At 33.6% G+C, this 21849-nt stretch overlaps 1 protein-coding gene and 1 non-coding gene across 6 annotated transcripts in view; one reads left to right on the plus strand and one right to left on the minus strand.

Moving 5' to 3' along the window:
- Nucleotides 1–21849, minus strand: part of KIF18A (kinesin family member 18A) — an 87832-nt gene that overhangs the window by 29092 nt on the left and 36891 nt on the right. For all 5 annotated transcript variants that reach the window (XM_016920599.4, XM_001138250.5, XM_009460131.4 and 2 more), the window contains 3 exons: nucleotides 20636–20800; nucleotides 13792–13913; nucleotides 10321–10556 (listed from right to left, as the gene is read on the minus strand). In XM_016920599.4, coding sequence (XP_016776088.1) covers nucleotides 10321–10556; nucleotides 13792–13913; nucleotides 20636–20800 — 523 coding nt within the window. The remainder of the gene's footprint in view (nucleotides 1–10320; nucleotides 10557–13791; nucleotides 13914–20635; nucleotides 20801–21849) is intronic.
- Nucleotides 8233–8328, plus strand: MIR610 (microRNA mir-610). Its single transcript, NR_035940.1, has one exon. It is a non-coding gene; the product is annotated as a microRNA mir-610 (primary transcript).

The raw sequence follows: 21849 nt of genomic DNA on the forward strand, positions 1-21849 counted from the left end.
CTATTAAAACTAAATACTAATATAAGTTAATAAAGTATATCTTGTTTCTTTTGGCTTCACTTTTTTCCAAATTAAAATAAATATTTATTGCTAAGACAGTAACAAGGTTAAAACACTAGTGAAAGGAATAAAAAACTTAAAAGCCATGGGAATACAGATGAATATATGCAGGCAAAGGAAAGATGATCCATTAAAAGGAAGATTTAATAAAGAAGGAAGTATCTGAATTGGACTCTCATTGTGGAGAAAGATTTAGGCCAAGAAGTGGGATGGATGTAGAGAAAACAAGCATTTGAAATTGATAGAAAAGCTTGGAAATTGCAGAGGCCAGAAACAGAAATCATGATAACAGAAGGTTGGGATACCAGGTGCTGGACAAAAGTATGCCTATAGCTTGACACTGGACTTGGAAAGCCTTTGAAGACTCTTCTGAGAGGTCTACACTTTATTAGGAAGATCACTTTGTTGGCAGTGTGAAGTGTAGACTGCAGTGGAAAGAGACAAGAGAAATTAAAACTAGTTTAGATGTCACTACATTATTCATTTCTTATGCCAAATTTTCTAAAAATATTTTAAAATAAATTAAGAAACATCTTTTTCTTTGTTTTAAATAAATCTCTAAAACATAATTGCTAAATGGCAATTCATGTGGTTTCTTAAGTAGAGGGGGCTTTATATTTATTTTTCAGCTTTTGGAAATATTTCACAGATGGTTCCTTTACATAAAATAAAGAGACTAGATAATTTATCACTAATGGGTTTAAAATCCCTCTCTTAAAAACGGGCAGGGCTTTTGGGGTCATCTTTTGAAGTGCCATATCATGTGTTCTGAATGATTTTACCCAGAGGAACTAATTTATCAAAAGTTTAAGACTGTAAACGTTAAGAGATTTATAGAGCTGTATGTTATTGTAAAGGAAGAATGCGGTATTTAGCAAACATGAGTCATAGGCTGCAAAGTAGGGTTCATGACAGGGAGACATTGATGAATGGGATTAGATCTAATTGAGGTTTGGTACAAAACGATGGCAAGGATTCTTCCTTTGCAAGCAAGCACTCCTGTTAATATGTACGTGAGGAGAAATTCTGGGAAACTGTGCTAAATCAAAATTAGTTGGCAAAGTTCTAAAGTGAAATCAAATATTAATGTATACATTTCAATAAACACTTCTAGGCTACAAATGATTGATACAATTAGTGTACTCATCATAAATCTGGATTCTTTTTAACAGCCTTATGACTCATGGAATTCATAGTTGCAAATGATACAGGTAAATGAATTTTAACTATTTATAAGATACGTAAACTTATCTTATAAGATAAAGTACCATTAAATTAACCAAACTAATATAAGATAAAGTACCACTAAATTAACCAAACTAATAAACATTTTATAATACACTTATGAGACACTCTCATGGTTAGGGATGTATAATAGTTCCCTAATACATAGGGAACTATTGTCCTAATACATAGGGAACTATTATAGTCCTTTAAATTAATCCAGCACTTTGAATAATAAATCAACCCATAACCTTTTGATATTTTTCTGTGGGAAATAGCAGATATCATGTTTCTCTCTCAGTTTCATTTTCTCAGTATTTACACTTACCAAAGATGGAAAAGAAGGGACAATACAAAGAACCTTTTAATTCACAGTAATATTTGCAGCTATAGATGAATAACTAAATACTGTCTTATGTACATGGGGATGATAAGTCAAACAAAATGTATTTAGGGATACAAGCATGATTTCCATTGTTTCATGATTAAATTTTGTTGCCAAATGGAAAAAATATGGAAGATTTGGTTTATTAACATTTTCCTGCTTTATATTTGTTATATGAGAAATTAGTATAGAGATTTCCTATCTTTCAAATGAAATTTCCTTGTATTCAAGTAATTTTAGGGGAAACTTAAGCTTATGTGTGAACTCTATATTCAATCAGAATATTGGTACTATGTTAAGAGACTGGTTCTCCTAGTATCTTTTATTGTACTTTAAGATAAAATCACTGACATTGGGTGCAAAATTTTAAAAAAGGAAAGGTTACAGACAGAAGTATTACCAAATGTGAGTTTCCAGATGGATAATGAGGAAATCTTGACTTTTCATTTAATGTCAGAAATTTTATCAGTTCCATAAATAAATTTTGCTGTCAGCACCCCCGTCTTGCACTACACTCAGTGAGTGTGCTATCTATTTTCCAGACCCCAAAATAGGTACATATTTTACTCTTAGTCAATACACTTGTAGTTTGAAAGTAAAGATTTCACGTCAAATAAATATCTATTCAAAAATCAAGTCTAGTTATTAGAAAATAATTAAAATTCATAAAATTTACAAAATTAGTTTCTTCCAAAATAAGAATTTAGGCTTATTAATTTAAGAAAAGTAAAAAGTAGTCTATGTCACAAAAATACAAAATATTGTATCTAGGGATCTATTCAGTCAAATTTATAAAACACGAAGAAAACTCTGAAACTTTGCTGAGGAACATACAAAAAGATATGCATACAGGGAGACAAACTATTCTAGAGTACGAAGATTTGATATTGGAAATATGTGAAGTCAATTTATGAATTAAAAAAATTTCATTTCCTTGAAACTGGAAATTATTCTGATATTCATTTCCTAGACAAAGCAAAGAATATTTTTCAGACAAAGAATAATGAAGAAGGGCTAGCATACTATATAAAAAAAACTATAAAGTATCACATATTAAAATAATAGCTACTGGCCCTAAGACAGACAAACAGGTGAAACAATAGAGTAGAAATTGAGTAAACAGAATTATATATGACTACTTACTGTACAAAAAACACAGTGGCTGTTAAGGATGCATTGCCAATATATCTATATAAGAATGCTAGTCTCTTTGGAAAAAATAAATTTAGATTCTTGCCTATCATTTAACACCAACATAAATTAGGAGAAAGTGGAAACGAAAATTTAAAAGCTTATGAATGGAAAGGCCTTTTGAGGAAAGATCCCGAAGGCACTAAGAGAGAGAAAAAAGCTATTTTACTACATAAATGTTTTAACTTTCAGCATTAAAAAGGAAACCTCAAACAAAAGCAAGAATAAGTGGCAAATCTTGAAGGGTATAGTTATACTATGTATATTACAGGAAAAAGTTAATATCCCTTAGTGATTTCATCCTGTCCTATGGCTTTAAATATCATCTAAATGTTAACAACTCTCGAATTTATATTTTAGCTTAGACTTCTCTCCTGAACTTCAGATTCTTAACTGCCTACATGATGTCTCCACTTGGATGTATCTTAGACAAATTTAACATGCCTAGAACTGAACTCCTAATTTTCTACAACCTCCACCCTGTATACCTGCTCCATCTGAAGTCTTCTTATCTCTCTGAAGGTGACTCAATTCTTTTAGATGCTAAGTTCCAAAATTTTAGATTCAGTCTTAAGCATTTCTTTCTCTCCTATTCCAAATCTAATTTTCTTGGAAATCTTGCTGGCTCTACCTTCAAAACATTTTAGAATCTGACCACTTCTCACCAGCTCCAATGCTATTATCCTGGTCTGAATAACCTCCGTCTTTTGCCTGGGTTATTCTAGTGCCTCCTCATGTTTCAGCCCTTGCCATAGTATAATCTATTCTCACCACAGCAGTCAGAGAGATCTTTTAAGAGCACAATTGAGATATGTTACATTTCTGCTCAGACCATGTCATGGCTCCTTGTTTTATTCAGAGTAAAAGACTAATTAAGTCCTGATAGTAACCTACAAGGCCCTTATGTGATCTGCCTTCCTTCCCTTTATCTCTCTGATCTCCTCACTACTTTCATTCTCTTTTTCTTTGTACCAGTTATATATCCTCATCAGCCTTTGAATATGTAAGGCAAATTCCTATGTTAGAGATTTTGCACTGTGATTGTGTCCCTCTACCTAAAAAAGTTTCTTCTCCCAGATATTCATATAGCTAGTCCTGTGAAGTCCTTCAAGTTTTATCAGTGAGATCCTCCCTGACCATGCTACTGAAAATAGCAATCTCTCTCCTCCCTGGCCACACTCCTGAACTCCCTTTATTTCTTTCTTATAGCATGTAGTACCTCCTAGCATTCTGTTTAATTTATTTACTATATTATTGTCTTTCTCTACTAGAAGTGAGCTCCTTGAGGGTGGTGGAGTTTGTTTCATACTTTGATCCCTATCATCAGACAAGTGCCTGAAATACTGCTGTAAGTTAAACACTGTTGAATGAATGAAAAAAAACCTACACTTAAGATCTTGTAAAAAAGTAACGATTGTTACTAAAGATGGCTATATCAGAAAAATGTTCAAAGGATGGCTGGGCAATTCACAGAAAAAAGACTCTTCAATTAAAAAAAACACACTCAACTATATTAGTAATGAATATGGAAAAAAGATAGTATTTATGACTATTGGCAAAGTATCAACAAGCATTGCCATTACTTTCAATGATGAAAACCACAATTACTTCTGCACCAACCTAAAAATTAGCAAAGACAAAAGTGGGAGAGAGTGTCCAAGATTAAAAAAGACTGCATAGGCATGAACCTTGTTTGTATCTTAATTCAAACAAATCATAGAAACAAATAATTTATGAGACAATGGGGGAAATTTGGACACATTATTTGATGACATTTTTCTTTTATACACACTTGATGTAAATGGAAGAAATGATGTGCTGTCTGAGATCTACTTTTTTTTGTTTTGTTTTTTGAAATAAAACTTTATTTATTAACACTGAAATTTGAATGTTTTATAATTATCAGGTGTCACAAAATATTTTTCTAATTTTTTCCAGTCATATACAAATGTGAAAAAAAAAATCTTGGCACATGGGACATAAAAAACAGATAGTGAATCAGCTTTGGCCTGCAAGCTACAACGAAATGAATCCTAATCTTTTTAAAATTTTATTATTTATTTATTTATTTTTTAATTATACTTTAAGTTTTAGGGCACATGTGCACAACGTGCAGGTTAGTTACATATGTATACATGTGCCATGTTGGTGTGCTGCACCCATTAACTTGTCATTTAACATTAGGTATACCTCCTAATGCTATCCCTCCCCCCTTCCCCCACCCCATAACAGGCCCCAGTGTGTGATGTTCCCCTTCCTGTGTCCATGTGTTCTCCGAGATCTACTTTAAAATAATCTAGTGTAAGAGCTGGGGTGGAGGAAAGCAGATGGGTTTTCAAGACTAGACATGAGCTGATAAGTTTTAAAGTTAGGTGTTGGGCACATGGTACTCATAGTATTCTTTGTGCTTATATACATGTTTGTAATTGATTTACTAAAGGTAGAAATTAAAAATATTTTAACATCAAAAGCTGGTGAGGCTAAAAAAAAAAAAAAAGCTTCTTCATTTATACTGCTTGATGGGGGTTAAATCACTTGAAGGAGGAGAGTTACTTGGCAATATATATTTCAAATTTTGCATAATGGGCATTTATCTTGAGCCAGAAATTTTACTTCTAAGAATTTATTGTAGGGATAGTCAGATATGAGCACAAAGATAAATATACATATTTGCTTACTAAAACATTATTTGCAATAATAGTGAAAATTTATTAAACAACCCAAATGCCCAACAATATAGACTATATTCATTATAGTTAATCTCATCAGATTTTTTTTTTTTTTTTGAGACAGAGTCTTGCTTTGTTGCCTAGGCTGAAGTGCAATGGTGCAATCTCGGCTCACTGCAGCCTCAACTTCCCAAGCTCAAGTGATCCTCCCAGTTCAGCCTCCCAAGTAGCTAGGATTACAGGCATGGGCCACTATGCCTTGCCAAGTTTTGTATTTTTTGTAGAGACAGGGTTTCGCCCTGTTGCTCAGGCTGGTCTTGAACTCCTGACTCAAGCGATTGGTCTGCGTCAGTCTCCCAAAATACTGGGATTGCAGGCGTAAGCCACTGTCCCTGGCCCAGATTCTTAAAAGCACTGCATGTGTGTGTATTTAAGTAAAAAGAATATAGTTAATCTAGTAAATACTTTTAAAGGTCCCTAATGCACTTGAACTCACTTATAAACACCGTTCCTATTATTCCTCCTTGACACTATTAGTCATGTATACAACATACATAATTCATGAAATGGAAAATACATAATAAATAAATAGTTGATCTCTAAAATCATTTGAATGAAATAGTAAAGTAACGAACCAAGAACAAAACATTATAAAAACAAAACTCACCTTCTAATATGTGTTCAAGAGAAAACACGTTAATTATAAAATGTAACATGGCTTCAAGTCTTTCCTTCAAAAATATCACGAGAAGGAATTAAGAGTCAAGTAAATTCTTTTGTTTTATTGTTGACAAGTATAGTCTATGCAATTATACTGTATGTGAAATATGGATTTTTAAATAAGGAATAATGAGCATCATATAGCAGGTGGTCAGTATTTCTCAATCTTGGTGTTAAAATCCTATTTCCTTTCTAACATCTTGAGTACATTATAAAAAATGAATCATGCCCGAAAGGTATGAGAGAATCTGAAAAAAACTTAAGTTTTGCTTTCCAGAGATCACAACTAGGTCAGGTCTAATGCTTTATTAAAAGAAAAAGAATACATATGTGTATATACAATATATATGTTTTAAGATAATCTATCCAACTTCCGTATTTTCTTAATGTAAAGGTATAATATAGGGAACTTCTGCTAATAATAAAGATGGAGATAACTCAGACCAACCTTTCTTCTGAAGGCAACTAAAAGTCTGGACAAAATATAAAAAACATCTGTTTGAAGGCACTGGATTATTAATAAGATGGTGAAAAATTACAGGTGAGTATCAGGAGGAAGCTGGAGGCTCAGGAAAGTAATTTCTGCAATTTCAGCTAATTTCCCCTTGAGGTTGTTTGCTTATGCTGGAAGAGTTGGCAGAAAAGCATAGCAACACTGCTAAGAGCTTTGGGGGAATAGGGTGCTGGAACTGGAATTTAGGATCTTTGTAAATCTTCCTTGCTTTGAGTTGGGACTCTGAACAGCTATACTGTAGAGGGCAAATCAGAAATAGGCAGGACCTCAGGAAACTACAGTTTAGTATCAAATTACCTCAGTCTCTGAAATAGGACTGAGGTGATTCTGAATTGCTAATGCTACCTGGAATATGAAAGAAGGAACTGTAAATATTCTCTGAGATATTTAATATCATGATCAGATACATCAAAATATTCCGCAAATAATTTTGCAAATACCTGACTGGCATACAAAAAATTTGCATGCATATGAGGAATTAAGACCACATGCAAGAAAATCAGTCTAAACAGATCCAGTGGTTACAGACTTTGGAATTCTCAGACACAGACTTTAAATTATAGTTGTCTCTCAGTATCTGTGAGGGATAGGTTGCATGACCATACTAAAATTCATGGATGCTCATATCCTTTATATATAAAATAATACAGCATTTGCACACAACCTATACAATCCTCCCATATGCTTTAATAATCTCTAGATTACTTACAATACCTAATACTATATATATATATACTATGTAAATAGTTATGATGCATTGTTTAGGGAATAATGACCAAAAAAAGTCTATATGTTCAGTACAGATGAAACCATCCATGTTTTGTTTTTTTGATTAGTTGGTTGAATCCATGGATGCAGAACCCATGGAATATGGATGGCTGACTGTAATTATACCCTTTGTGCTTAATAACAATTTTTGCAAAGATATGAAACTATAAAAAAGAATAAAATGGAAATTCCAGAATTGGAAATAGAGCGACTGAAATTAAAAATTTTATGGATTTAAGGATCATTCGATAAAGCTGAAAAAAGAAAGTAAACTGAAGAATGTGAGAAACAAAATTATCCAGGAAGAGAAAAAAACATTAAAAGCAAAAGAGTAAAGGGCATAGACAATACAATGGGAAAGTGCCATGCAATATAATTGGAGTCCCAGAAGTAGAGGAGAGAGCAAAAGTGACAAAAGCAATAGGTGAGGAGATAATGGTTAAGAATTTTCCAAAACAAACAAAAGATAATGCAGAAACAAATTCAGAAAGTCAGGAACCCACTTAAGAAAAGTAAAAATAAAGTCAACTAGGCATAACATAATAAAACTATTACAAGCCAAAGACTGAGGAAATATTTCAATAAGCCAGAAGTCAGATTGTATTCAGAGGTGCAACACTTAACATAAAATCTGACTTCAACAGACTATTATTCTCTGTGAATAAGGTCTTACATATTAGCCCTTCACTCCCAACTATTTGTCTATTTGTCTTAGGTGAGCTAAATGTGTGCTGGGACACATTTGAGCCAAATGTCCCAGCACACATTTAGCTCACATAAGAAAAATGGACTCTAGTTGGGAGTGAGGGGCTAATAAACACCAGATCCCAAGAAAATTCCCCATAATGGAAAATATAGGTAGATTTGACTATATAAAAGTTAAAAGTCCAATAAATTGATCAATTATTGCTCAACATATATATAAAAAAAAGCAGCACCAAATGAACAAAGAGTTATTAGATACGAAGTGCCAAGTAAAAAACCAAGCAAACAAAAAGCCCCTCAAACCCATAACAAATAAACAAAAATTTCCACTAGTGTGAATGAGCAAAGGATACCTCACAGGGGATGAATTGGCCTCATCGATAATCTGAGAGTTACACATTTTAAAAGACTATGCAGCTGGGCGCGGTGGCTCACGCCTGTAATCCCAGCACTTTGGGAGGCCGAGGTGGATGGATCACGAGGTCAGGAGATTGAGACCATCCTGGCTAACATGGTGAAACTCTGTCTCTACTAAAAATGCAAAAAATTAGCCGGGCATGATGGCGGGCACCTGTAGTCCCAGCTTCTTTGGAGGCTGAGGCAGGAGAATGGTGTGAACCCAGGAGACGGAGCTTGCAGTGAGCAGAGATCGCGCCACTGCACTCCAGCCTGGGTGATAGAGCGAGACTCGGTCTCAAAACAAAACAAAACAAAACAAAAAAGACTATGCATTATTATTGCTGTTGTTACTATTTTTGGTTTAGGTAAAGATGAAACAGGTACTCTCATGGGTACTAAGTACAGAAAAAAATTATGAAAAGCAGTTTAACATGATGCATTAAAAAAAAAAGATATGTCCTTTAACCTGGCAAATCAGCTTCTAGGATTCTGCTATGCACGCACAAATGTGAATACACAGATGTGTTCTCTGATGTACTGTTCACTAATAGAAAAAAGGTTAATTAAATTATGGTACATCTATTCTCTGGATTCTCAAAAACAATAAAAAAATGAGGTAGATTCTTCATGTATGCACCCTAAAAATGTTCATAATAAACAAATAAAACCAATAAACATAATAAACTAAACAAAAAAGTTGCAGGTCACTATGTGTAATGTGCTAGCATTCACGTGAAACCTAACAAAAAGCTTTATGTAATACATGTGTATTACACACATAGTGCAAAGATAAATATTTAACAGCATTTAATCTCTGAGATAGGGCATAAAATTAAGGTTCTGAGAAGAGTTGAAGGTGGCAGTCTACTTCTTTTCTTCTACATTGTCTGAATTTTTTTCTTAACTAAGATTATATGTTAGCTTTGCAATTAAAGTGTCTCACACATACTTTTATGAGAGAAAGAGAAATATCAAGTGATTTGTCAATAGAAAAATAGTAAACTCTACACTGTTAGTCGATCTTAAGAACAGATTATTATAAAATATGATATGATTAATTATAATTTCCTGCCCTTAATAGAGGTTACATTTTAAAGAAGGATGGGAAGCAAAATTGTTCCATCAAAAATAGATAAAATGGGTTAGGCACAGCGGCTCATGCCTATAATCTCAGCAATTTGGGAGGCCAAGGGAGACAACTGCTTGAGCCCAGGAGTTTGAGGTCAGCCTGGGTAACAGTGATACTTTGTTTCCACAGGAAAAAAAAAAAAAAAAAAAAAAAGCCAGGAGTGGTGGTGCATGCCTGTAATTCCTAGCTACTTGTGGGGCTGAAGTGGAAGGATTGCTAGAGCCCAGGAGGTGGAGGCTGCAGCAAGCTTTGATTGCACCACTGGACTCCAGGCTGGGCAACAGGGTGAGACCCTGTCACCAAAAAAAAAAAAAAAAAAAAAAAAAGAAAAGAGGGTAAAATGAATTTTACTGCTAGAGTTATATAGAACATCAATGCATACTTGTTCTAGATCTTTGGAAGATACTGGTTAATTGAAATGACTATAAAGCCAATTTTCCCATTAATTTTCATAAAATAGACAAACCTATTAAAATTAACTGTTCTATAGATTGATATACAAAGGTTCTCTTTAGAAATAATGTTACTATTTACTTAAAACGAAAGTTATACTTACAACAAGGAATAGGCTGAACTGGTCCAAGTTGTGGAAAGGTCATAAGAACAGAAATCCCTGGTAGATCGTTTTGCTTTGGTTGTTCGGCAGTTTGGTCAGCCCAAACTACCACTTTTTTCCTCTCTACCAAATGTTCGATCTCTTTGAAGTCAGATTCAAAAGCAGCATTTGACAGGCCGGCTTCTTTTAATGTGCAATATTGTTTTCTTAGGGTTGGAAGTAAAGCATTCAATACTCTATATACAGAAGATGAGAAGAAAGGAGAGATAAATATGACATTTTAAACACATAATTTTAGTTCTTTTATGTAACACCCAAAGCATTAGCATATCATTAAAATAATTTCCCATGTATGAACTGAGTTCTAGTCTCAGATTGTCTTCACTTGCTTCCATATGACCTTGGACAAGGCAAAAACTGAAGTTTTTCCTCTGTAATGTGAGGGACAGATAAATAGCCACTACTTATAATAGGAGATTGCTTTGAGGACTAAATGAGTTAAGTATATTTGTTTATTTATTTTTTAGAGACAGGGTCTCACTCTGTGGCCCAGGCTGGAGTGTAGTGGCATGATCATCTCACTGCAGCCTCGAACTCCTGGCCTCACTTGATCCTCCCACCTTAGGCTCCCAAGTTGCTGGGACCACAGATGTGTGCCACTACACTGACTAATTTTTTTATTTTTTGGTAGAGATGGGGTCTTGCTATGTTGTCCAGGTTGGTCTCAAACACCTAGCCTCAAGAGATCTTCTTGCCTCCACCTCCCAAAGTGCTGGGATTACAGGGATGAGCCACTGTCCCTAGCTAAATGAATTAAATGTACATAAAAGCTTTTTGCAAAACATAATGTGATTTCCAAACTACAGATGTTGTTACTGCTACTAATTATCATAAAATTGAAATGAAAAATTAATATACTATGTGAAATGATGAGACATATTTTAGGTATACAACATTAAAACACACACACACACACAAACACATAACAAAATAACAAAACCTACCTCTCCTTTAAGTTAAATGACCTAAAGAAATGGCTTTTGGAATGGCACTTAAAGGGACTTTAAGGAGAAAAGTTGTGGATAAGGATGGGGAGTATAAATAATCGTTAGGTCACTGGATTCACGGCTTTAACTCAAAATCTCCCTTATTAGCAACAATTACAGCAGCACCGAATGTAATTTTTTGTGTATCAGACCTCTGTGTAAGTGTTCATTGAAGAAATGTCACAGCTAAACAGTTATAAATTTATACACTCAATCAGTGGTTCCCAAATTTTCTATAAAGGAAGATGTCTGACAACATGAATGATCTTGAAATGATTCAGTCCTGGAATCCTGAGTCCATCAATAGATGATGTTCCAGTTGACTCATAACATCGAGGAGAAGAGAACCATTAGAAGTATGGATAGGGTAGTGGGAAAAGACTAATCGGGCATTCACTTTCATACACAAAGAAATACCACCTTTTAACCTACAAGTCTTAAATATTTCAATAGCAGCACAAGAAATTATGACCTTTTTCCTTTTGGTGGGGGTTGCTGGAGGGTGCTGCATTTAAGTCAAGTAGGTAACAAGTACAAGAAAAAGTTATTAATCAAAGTCATTTAAACAATTACTTATTTAGCATCTACACTAATCAGGTACTGTGCAGGAAAGTTATCATAGTAGGTCTGACACTGCTAAGAAAGGCTTGGTTATAAGGTTGATACCTGGCTGGTATTTTAAAATATGGATTTTAGGAGGGTTCCCAGCATTTCCAGAACTCATATGACAAGAGTGGCTCACTGTGCTTAAACTGTTTGCACAAACAATGTGGTTTATGCTAAAACACCTTCTCTCCTTTTGAAAAGTCTGGAATTTTGATACATCCTGGCAGAAAGTGCCTATGCAACCAGCTCCCAATAAAAACCTGGGACATGGAACTCAAAAGAGCTTCCAAAGCAGACAACATTTCACATGTGCTGCCACAACTTTTTGCTGGAGGAATTGTGCACATTCTGTGTGATTCCACTGGAGGAAGACTCTTGAAACTCTGTGTCAGGGTTCCTGCAGACTTTGCCCCCTGTACCTTTTCCCTTTGCCGAATGTGCTTTGTAGCCTCTTGCTGAAATAAAGCACAGCTAAGAATACAACTATCTGATGAGTCCTGTGAGTCCTCCTAATGAATCACTGAACCTGAAAGTAGTCCTAGGCACCTATAACACAGGAATTATATCATGTTATTTATTTTTATGTTTAATCTTTTCAAAAACTTTATATGAAATGTATTATAATCTATTCATAACCTTTATATGAACTGTATTATAATCTATTTTTATATAAGAAAACTATAGCTTAGCAAAGCTAAATAATCAGTGTAAGGTTATATTGCTCATATAAGCTAGAATTCAAGATTGATTCCAAAACTCATCCTCTTTCTTCTATGCTACATTTCCTCTGTGATCCTCTGGTTCACCAGTTTTCTAAATTGTTGAGTTAGTCTTTTTCCCCCCATTTTAAGGTAAATGTTTATCTTAAGATAGTATATTCATCTGGGGTCTGATATAGCAAATGTAATATGGTTAAAAGAAATTATTGTTTCTTGATGACTTCAGCTCATGTAAGTGGTTTGAGTGTTAGTAAATGAATATTCAATACCTGCTCTAGGAATAGACACAGAAAGTATAAAGAGATTAGTCTGAACTTCCATCCACATAAGAGTAACTCCCTGAAGTTTTTCATTTTTCTTTTTTAAAAAAAGCTATACTAATATGATTTCCTCTAAATCAAGATAATTATCAGTTATTTGAGCATACCAGTAGAACATGAATAGATTCTTAGAGTAGCAGAAAGCACTTAGAGAAATAAATTTCCCATTTGCATGGAACATCAAAGTGATGCCTAAGGAGTTGACTGACGTATCCAATGTGACAAAAAAAGATTAAGCCATACTTTTTTTTATTATTATGTTTTAAAAACTAAATGACTAATGTTACTACTGAGCTAGAAGAGAGAACATAAAAGGTCTGTTATAGCATCACATAAAAATCAGGACACCTGATATTTAGCAACTTCACTGTAATGACAGCAAAAAATTCTGGAATTATGAATAATTAACAATTGCCTACTTAAAAATTCAAGTGATGTTAACAGCAATTGCTTCTAAGTGGAGAAATGGATGGCTAGCAGATAGAGGTAGAAGGCAGATTTCTTTTCAATGTGTGTAGGTACTTATGAAATTTTGTATTACATAGCATATATTAAGTAAAAGTAACATACTTTTAAAGAAAAACACTTTCAAATTTATAAACCAATGTAAAAACTTTGTTGGAAGGAAATAACTCTCTTAATGTTTTCTGGTTCAGACAGACACTTAAAAATAATGTATCCTGTAACACATAAAACTCAATTTTCTGGCAGTGGAAAATTGAACTTCTGTGCTTCAGATATAGTGTTAAAATTGGAAAATAGGTAAATGTATGTACTCACGCCTCAGTCTGCCTGTGTTGCTGTTCCTGAAGACAAGCTAGATCCATCATATGTCTAATTTGTGCTTTCAAATCTTTGTTCTGGAGGTGCAAATGGTGACAATGAAGATCTTTCTTGAGTTCCTAGGGCAAACAATACAAAATGTACTTCAGATCACTCTAAGAATATTGAAATTAAATCAGTTTAATAATTTTATATTGTTGCCAATAGTTTTAATTCTTTTTAGATATTAAATAATATGTTTAGAAACAATTTGAAAAATAAGAGTTCTGCAAAAGGTGGTCTATAATTTACAAGCAAGATAAGTTTTCATGTTTCCTCAGAAAGTGAATGTTAGGAATTCAGAAGAAATTTTACTATGATGACAGCTTCTTGGTCTATCCAACTTGTTCACAATGTTGTAAAAATACATAAATATGACCAGTTTTTGCTTAAATGTCACTTCCTCAGAAAGGCTTTCCTTGAGCATTGTATTTGGATAGACACTCTCCACCCCTCAATATTGTCATAGCATTTACTGTATTGATGAGTAACAATTTCATTGATGTATTCATTTATTTATAATTTCTCTGTTCACACCAGAACATATAGTTTACCACCAGGACAGGCACCGAGTCAGGTTAGTTCAGTGTTAAAGCCCCAGTGTACAAAGTCTTGAGTTGTGTGCAATAAAAATTTCTGTTTTTGCATGAAACAAAAGATCATATGGTTGATATCACCTTTGGTTGGATGACATGGTTAGAGCACTGGCCTATGAGTCATGTGATTTTAGAGATGGGCTTATAAGGCCTTGAAACAAACGCTACCTTAAGTTGAATATACAGCCTTTATGGAGATCAGTTTACTGGACTAAAATTTAAGAGCTGGATCAGATGATCTCTTCAGTCCTTTCCAGTTAGAAAATTAAATGATCCTAATAGCGTGAATATGTTTGCCAAATATTACGTCTGTTCTCCTTTAAAAGAAAAATATCCTTTATATACATCCTCTCATAATCTCCTTTATCTTCTTGAATCTTTCTTCTTTTAAAGAGACAAGACTTGAGACCCACTCTTGATATTAGCTCCATCCTAGGCAAAAGTGTGAAAATGTTTTTTTGCAGGCTCCATTTTCCTAAGCCTCATCTGTCTAGGGCCAGGTGTCCTGTAATCTACCACCTAAAGTTACTTGTCTTTCCTTAAACCTACTAAACCTTATCTACAGAAAATATCAGCGAAGGGATTACACCAAAGTATAAATGGTGATAATCTAGTAACATTCTCAGAAATTTTATTGGAAAAATTTCAGACAATACAATGAAAAAAATTTAAATTCTTTGGACATTTTGAATGGCTAAGACAGGAACCCCATATGCAGGGGAGCTATGCCTGGAAACTGGAAACTTCCTCCTAGGGACAATTCTCATAATCCATCTTAGCTTTAGCGAGTGGAAACAATGCAAAGTATTCTTCAGATTCTTTTAAAGAATATTAAGATTAAATCAATTTTAATAAAATAATTTTAATAAATCAAATTTAATAAAACTCCTTTCCAATCTGCAGTTGACCAATAATTTTCTAAAATGTCAAAGTTATTTTTCTCCTTTTTAGAAAGTACTTCCAATGCCAGTTATTGAGACTATGACAGAGAACAATGTCACTCATCCTATTTATATATTAAAGTTAGGAGTTATTTATATATATTAAAGTTAGGATATATTAAATTTAGGAGTTATTTATATAATTCATTATACTTCAAGAAATATAGCATATTTATATATTAAAGTTAGGAGTTATTTATATAATTCATTATACTTCAAGAAATACAGCAAATGTTTTAGAAAAAAATTTATCTTTATGGAGGCAGGATGATACAGCTAGAGTCATGTGATTTTAGAGATGGGCTTAGCCTTGAAACAAATGTCACCTTAAGCCAAATATATGCCCTTTATGGAGATCAGTTTACTTGACTAAAATTTAAGAGCTGGATCAGATGATCTCTTCAGTTCTTTCTACTACTAGTTAGAAAATTGGATGATCATAATAGTGTGAACATGTTTACCACATATTGCATCTTTTTTCCTTTAAAAAAATCTCTCCTTATAGCATTAGGAGAAATACCTAATGTAAATGATGAATTGATGGGTGCAGCAAACCAATATGGCACATGTATACCTATGTAACAAACCTGCATGTTGTGCTCATGTACCCTAAAACTTAAAGTATAAAGAAAAAACAATCCCTCCTTTATATACATCCTCTGATAATCTTATTCCTTTATCTTCTTGAGTCATTCTTTTAAAGAGACAAGACTTGATTGTATAATTGTATTAGTCAATAATGGGTCTTTGGCTAGCCTGTTAACTTTGGAAAATCAAGTTTACAATTTAAGTCTTTCTTGACATACTAATGACAAAATCTGATTGGAAGAACATGGCTTATTTTGAGAACTATAAGTAGGCCAGTAATAGCTAAAGTATAGAGTATAATGAAAGGTGATATACAAGCCTTGAGAAGTATTCAGGTGCCAGACCATGCTAGGCTTGGTAAATCACAATGGAGAATTTATTCTAGGGAGAAGGCACTGAAGAACAACAAGATCAGTTTTGCGTTTTAAAAACTCGCTTTGGTTGCAGTGGAGAGAATGAATTGCAGTAGAACGTGAATGAAAGCAGAAGGACCAAATGTAGCAGTCCAATAATGGGGCATAGGAGTCTGAATTAGGATAGCAGCAGAGGGGCATAAAGAGAAGTGGACAGATTCAGAATATTGAAGAGTAAATAACGCAGGAGAGTACAGAGAAAACAGCACCAATTTGAAAGTCAGAAGTTCTGGGTATCTGTCCAGAGTTGTGTGACCTTGGATAAGTCCCTTTATCGTAAAGTTATGTCTCAATTTGCTTATGTAAAAAATAATGGCTTATAACTAGATAATTTTCTCAGCTATAAATATCTGCACAAAAAAGAATTGAGGGTTAGATTTGGGTGATGGCAATGAAAATGGTTTTAATTTTATTTGCTCAAGTTATTTGTGATAAAATGCATAAAAATCAAAGATACAAAAATCAATTCCAGGTTCACATTCAGGTGTACAAAAGTTCTTCGTAAGAGAAATCTAGAAGACAGATTGCTAGAAAAATTAGATTTGACCATATTGAAAAAGTTTTAATTTATTAAAAATCCAGACAATATTGATTAACTTCATAAACACTACTAAGTAGATAAAAAAGCAAACACAAAATAGCGATAATAATGATATCAGAAACAATACCATACCATTTTTAAAATTGGAAGCTTACGGTAATGTGGGATAGAAAAGGCAAACTAGTAAATTTCTACAATCGACTTTTTTGCCTGCTTAATACTTCATAAGTTCTTAGTACTTCTGTAGTTGGAATGCTGATTACATGGACAAACATATAATACAAGCATAATGTAAATTAAGTTAGGATCTTGAGAGGTGAAAATACTCTAGCAATATCATTTAAAACTTATATACACAAACATATTTAAAATTTTTAATGAATATACGTAATGCCACTGAACTGTATATGTACACATGGTTAAGATGGTAAATTTTATGTTATATTTTACTACACACAAAAAATTGTTTCAAGACTCTTCATGAGAAAATTTTTGCCAACTATAAGGGGTAAATAATCTATGAGAATATCACAGCCATAAGTAAACAAACAAATTAAGGAAGCTTCAGTAGTTAATTTTAAATGAGGTCAAAGTTTAATACTAACCAAAAGACTTAGAGTTTTATGTAGTTTAGAAAATGATAATCTTGAGAATATGACTGCTTTAGATATACAGTCTCCAAATAAACAATTAAATAATAAGTGAAATAAACTGAAAAGTACTGTCAACATTCCACACCTGCTACCAATCCTAGAGAATCAACTCTTGTGTATTAAATGAGAAACACTCATTTGGCCAGGGTTATCCAGCTGTTTTCTTTGAAGTGATTTTATCAACAACATAACCATATTTCAGTATTCCTACAGGCACTGTGATAGAGCCTGTTGCATTCTATGATGAGCCTCTATGGCTTTATATGGAATTTCAGAAGTTATAACCTCTGATCCTAGCCAACTTATATTATAGTTTATTAATGAATCTTGTCTTTTTTTGCTTACTCCTTTTGAGTCATTATATCATCTTAAGATGGACACAACGTTTAAAAAAAAACGTGCTATAGTTTCCTTCTGAAGTAGATATTCTTAATCTTGTGTCAATGGAAGGGCTTTAGGAAACCCAATGACTTAGGAAATATGCAAAATTGTATAAATTTGACCTCCCCAATCTCCCAGCTGGGAGAAAATCTACACAGCTTTTAACAGATTCTCAAAGGCATCTATGACCCCCAAAAAGGTCAGAATCATTGTTCTGGAAGAGAAATTATATTATATTATATTATATTATATTATATTATATTATATGATGCAGTTAACTCTGTTGTTAACTATGTACACTTTTCTTTGTACAACTTGCTTGGATATTGATGTCTATGCTATTGTTGCTTAGAATAGTATTAAACTATTATTTATCATCCATTATTATTTGTTAAGTGTTGCTAGGCTTTGAATGCAGCACTCCACTTAAGCTCATAATATCTTAAATACATTTATAGATGACAAATTAAGACATGAATGTTAAACACACTGTCCAAAGTCATATAATTATTGTTAGAGTTGGTATTCAAAACAACTACTATATGCCAGAATTACCAAACACTCCAACTCCAAAGTCTATCCTTTTCCCAATGTTTACATTATTTTTGTGGGGAATATTTTAAAGTGCCTTACAAACTAAGTTATATTATTGCAAAATATTACTAGAATGTGCTGTATACTATGTTTAATGTCCTAATCTACTTAACTAACTGACTGGTATGCTTTTATCAAGATATTTTGAGGTGCAGATTAAATTGTTGGCTCAATAAATATCCACAATAAGGAAATACTGTCTTTGGTTTCCTTCTTAGGAAACAGGATATCTGCTGCTTGCTCCTTTCACTACTTTGAACTGTCATCATTAACTACTACTGCTAGTCTTTTCTCTCCAGTCATGTCTGAGCTTTCATATTAACAGAATAATCATTTACAGCCATTGCTAGCCCATCAGAGAATACATTCCCCAGTCATAATGCATTGACTAATATCTTTGAATTATAAAAAATTAGTACTTTTGAACATTTAAAGATCTCTGGCATTTGTTGGTAAATATTTCATATTTTCCTTCACCTGTATTTTCTGTCTGGTGCCTTTCTAGGAATTCAAAGATTTTAGAAGTTTCCATATCAATTAGCTGATACAGAGTTATAGAATTTCAGAAGAGCATCACCAAAGTAGAGACTGTAGATATTTTTTCTTTTAGAAAAAGACTGAAAAGAAGTTGTTCTTTTAAACTATTAAGTATTTGGGTGAAAATTAGTTATTTCATAGCAGTTGCTCCTAGTTGCTTAGCCCACATTTACTTTCTTCTTCTTTCTTATTAAGAGATCTCCAATCCCATTACTGGGTATATACTCAAAGGATTATAAATTATTCTACTATAAAGACACATGCACACATATGTTTATTGCAGTGCTATTTACAATAGCAAAGACTTGAAACCAACCCAAATGCCCATCAATGATAGGCTGGATAAAGAAAAGGTATATTGCACATATATACCATGCAATACTATGCAGCCATAAAAAAGAATGAGTTCACGTCCTTTGCAGGGACATGGATGAAGCTGGAAGCCATCATTCTCAGCAAACTAACACAGGAACAGAAAACTAAACACCGCACGTTCTCACTCACAAGTGGGAGTTGAACAATGAGAACACATGGACACAGGGAGGGGAACATCACATGCCAGAGGCTGTCAGGGGTAGGGGGCAAGGGGAGGGAGAGCATTAGGACAAATATCTAATGCATGCCGGGCTTAAAACATAGATGATGAGTTAATAGGTGCAGCAAACCACCACAGCACATCTATACCTATGTAACAAACCTGCACATTCTGCATATGTATCCCAGAACTTAAAGTTAAAAAAAAAAAAAAGGGAGCTCCAATACTGTTCAGAGTAATTATGCCAAAAAAAAAGGGAGGTCATCTTTTCAGAATGTCTTCTATCTACAGATAGCCATGTGACATATTTCTAGCCAATACATTAGTCTGTTAGGAATTTTTGGAAACATCTTTGCTCTCCTGATATAGACATCCCTCCTCCTTTCTTTCCTCTTCTTCTGGCTTAGGTGTGTAAACTTGAGACTAGATATGAAACAGTAATATTACAATCATGAAACGACAAGCACAATAATTACATTTTAAAGGTACTGCATTAGAAATGAACTGCATACTTCCAAGACTTATTGTTAAGAGAACAAAAGACAGCCCACACTAGTTCAGGCACTAAAGTTAGACTACTGCAACCTTGTAGCAGAACATAATTCTAATATGATACTGTCATTACCCATCACTACACTTCAAAAATAAAACCTTTTGCCATTCTAAGGTGGAATATCTTCAGTTACACACACACACCCCCTTTCAAATCAACTTTCTTTAACCATAGCACATTTAATGTTGACCTCATTTAAACTATTTTTGCATAAAATATCAAGATTTCAAACAAATTACCTACATAATGAATCCTCAAGTGCAGTTTGAAATAGAATTGTTTATTTTAACCTAAAAGCTACCTTATAAAAGGATGCAATCACTTAGAAATAACATTTAAAAGTAAATTAAATCTCAGAGTTATGAGGCAATAATAGTTGTCTTATGAAAGACATTTACTCAATAAGAAAAAGAACACATTTTAGGAGCTCAGTTCCTACAAATTAAATCTGAACATAGAGATATTTGTACCTTTGGAATATGACCGTTTTGACTTAAGAGTCCCATTTCTTTTTCGACACGATGGAGCCAATTAGTATTCTCATCAAATTGCTTCAATTCCTCCTCCCTCCTTTTCTCCAGGTAGGAGCGACGAGTTTTCAACATTGCAAGTCTATGATCTCGTTTTCCAGTGGCCTGAAACACGATTCATTTAACAGTGAATCTAATTTTTATGATATTTGATGTACATGATATTAGTAAACTATTTTCTTATGTGTACTATTGTAGTAAATTAAGTTAGGCTACATTTTTGTATTTAAAGCTATTTCCCCCTTGAAATCTCAGAATACTACTGCTTGCAGGAAAATAGGAAATTGAGCTGTGAGTCATTTTTATAAAATTACAGGTTGAGAGTTTATGGCTTTAAGAAATACAACGACCAAATCAAAGACTATAACTTTTTTTTTTTTTTTTGGCGTTAAAGTACAGTCCCTTCAGTATGTTTCATTTGAAAAGTTCATACAAGGTCAGATACATTCCATGATCTCCTTACTCAAAATCAAAGCAGATGCATATATTGCTCTTGTCTTTGATGTGAAGAAATAATGTGTTCTATTGTTCTGTGTTTGCCTATAAGGCCTCAAATTGGCTGATATAAATCACAGAAAAAAGAGCTTATATCAGAGTGCTTATCAGTATCTGATCTTGCCTGTAGCTTGGTTCAGGAGCCATAATGAATATTCAAAATATTTTTGGTGTTTTACCTAGGCACAAATTGAAATTAAAATTAGTCTTTGATTTCTTACCCTAAGGGTCTTGCACACTATCATGAAAACAATGGGCCAGAACATCTTGACGTCTCTGGGGTATTTGCCCACAGACACTAAAGTCAATAATTATCAGATAGGATGGGTAGACCTGAAACAGTGGATCCCCAAAGGTTAGAATAAGCATTTGCAGCTGGTTCTGGAAGCAGGAAATGAAAAAAAGAAGAGCAGAAACTAGATTTGAATTTGGTCGAAGAACTCCCCCTCTTTGGGAGATAAATATCTCTTAATTTTGACAAAAGATGTACTATTGAGACTTGGGCATATAATAGAAAAATATGGTTATCTTCATCTGGATAGAGGATATGAGCTTATAAATGATTTAAGGTCAGGCAAAGGTGGCTATCATGAAGTCATAACCAAATCTTAGATATTCATAAAATTTTACTTACCTTCCCCTCAAGGGAAATACAAGAG

The sequence above is a fragment of the Pan troglodytes genome, chromosome 9, assembly GCF_028858775.2.
Source record: "Pan troglodytes isolate AG18354 chromosome 9, NHGRI_mPanTro3-v2.0_pri, whole genome shotgun sequence".
NCBI classification, from domain to species: Eukaryota; Metazoa; Chordata; class Mammalia; order Primates; family Hominidae; genus Pan; species Pan troglodytes.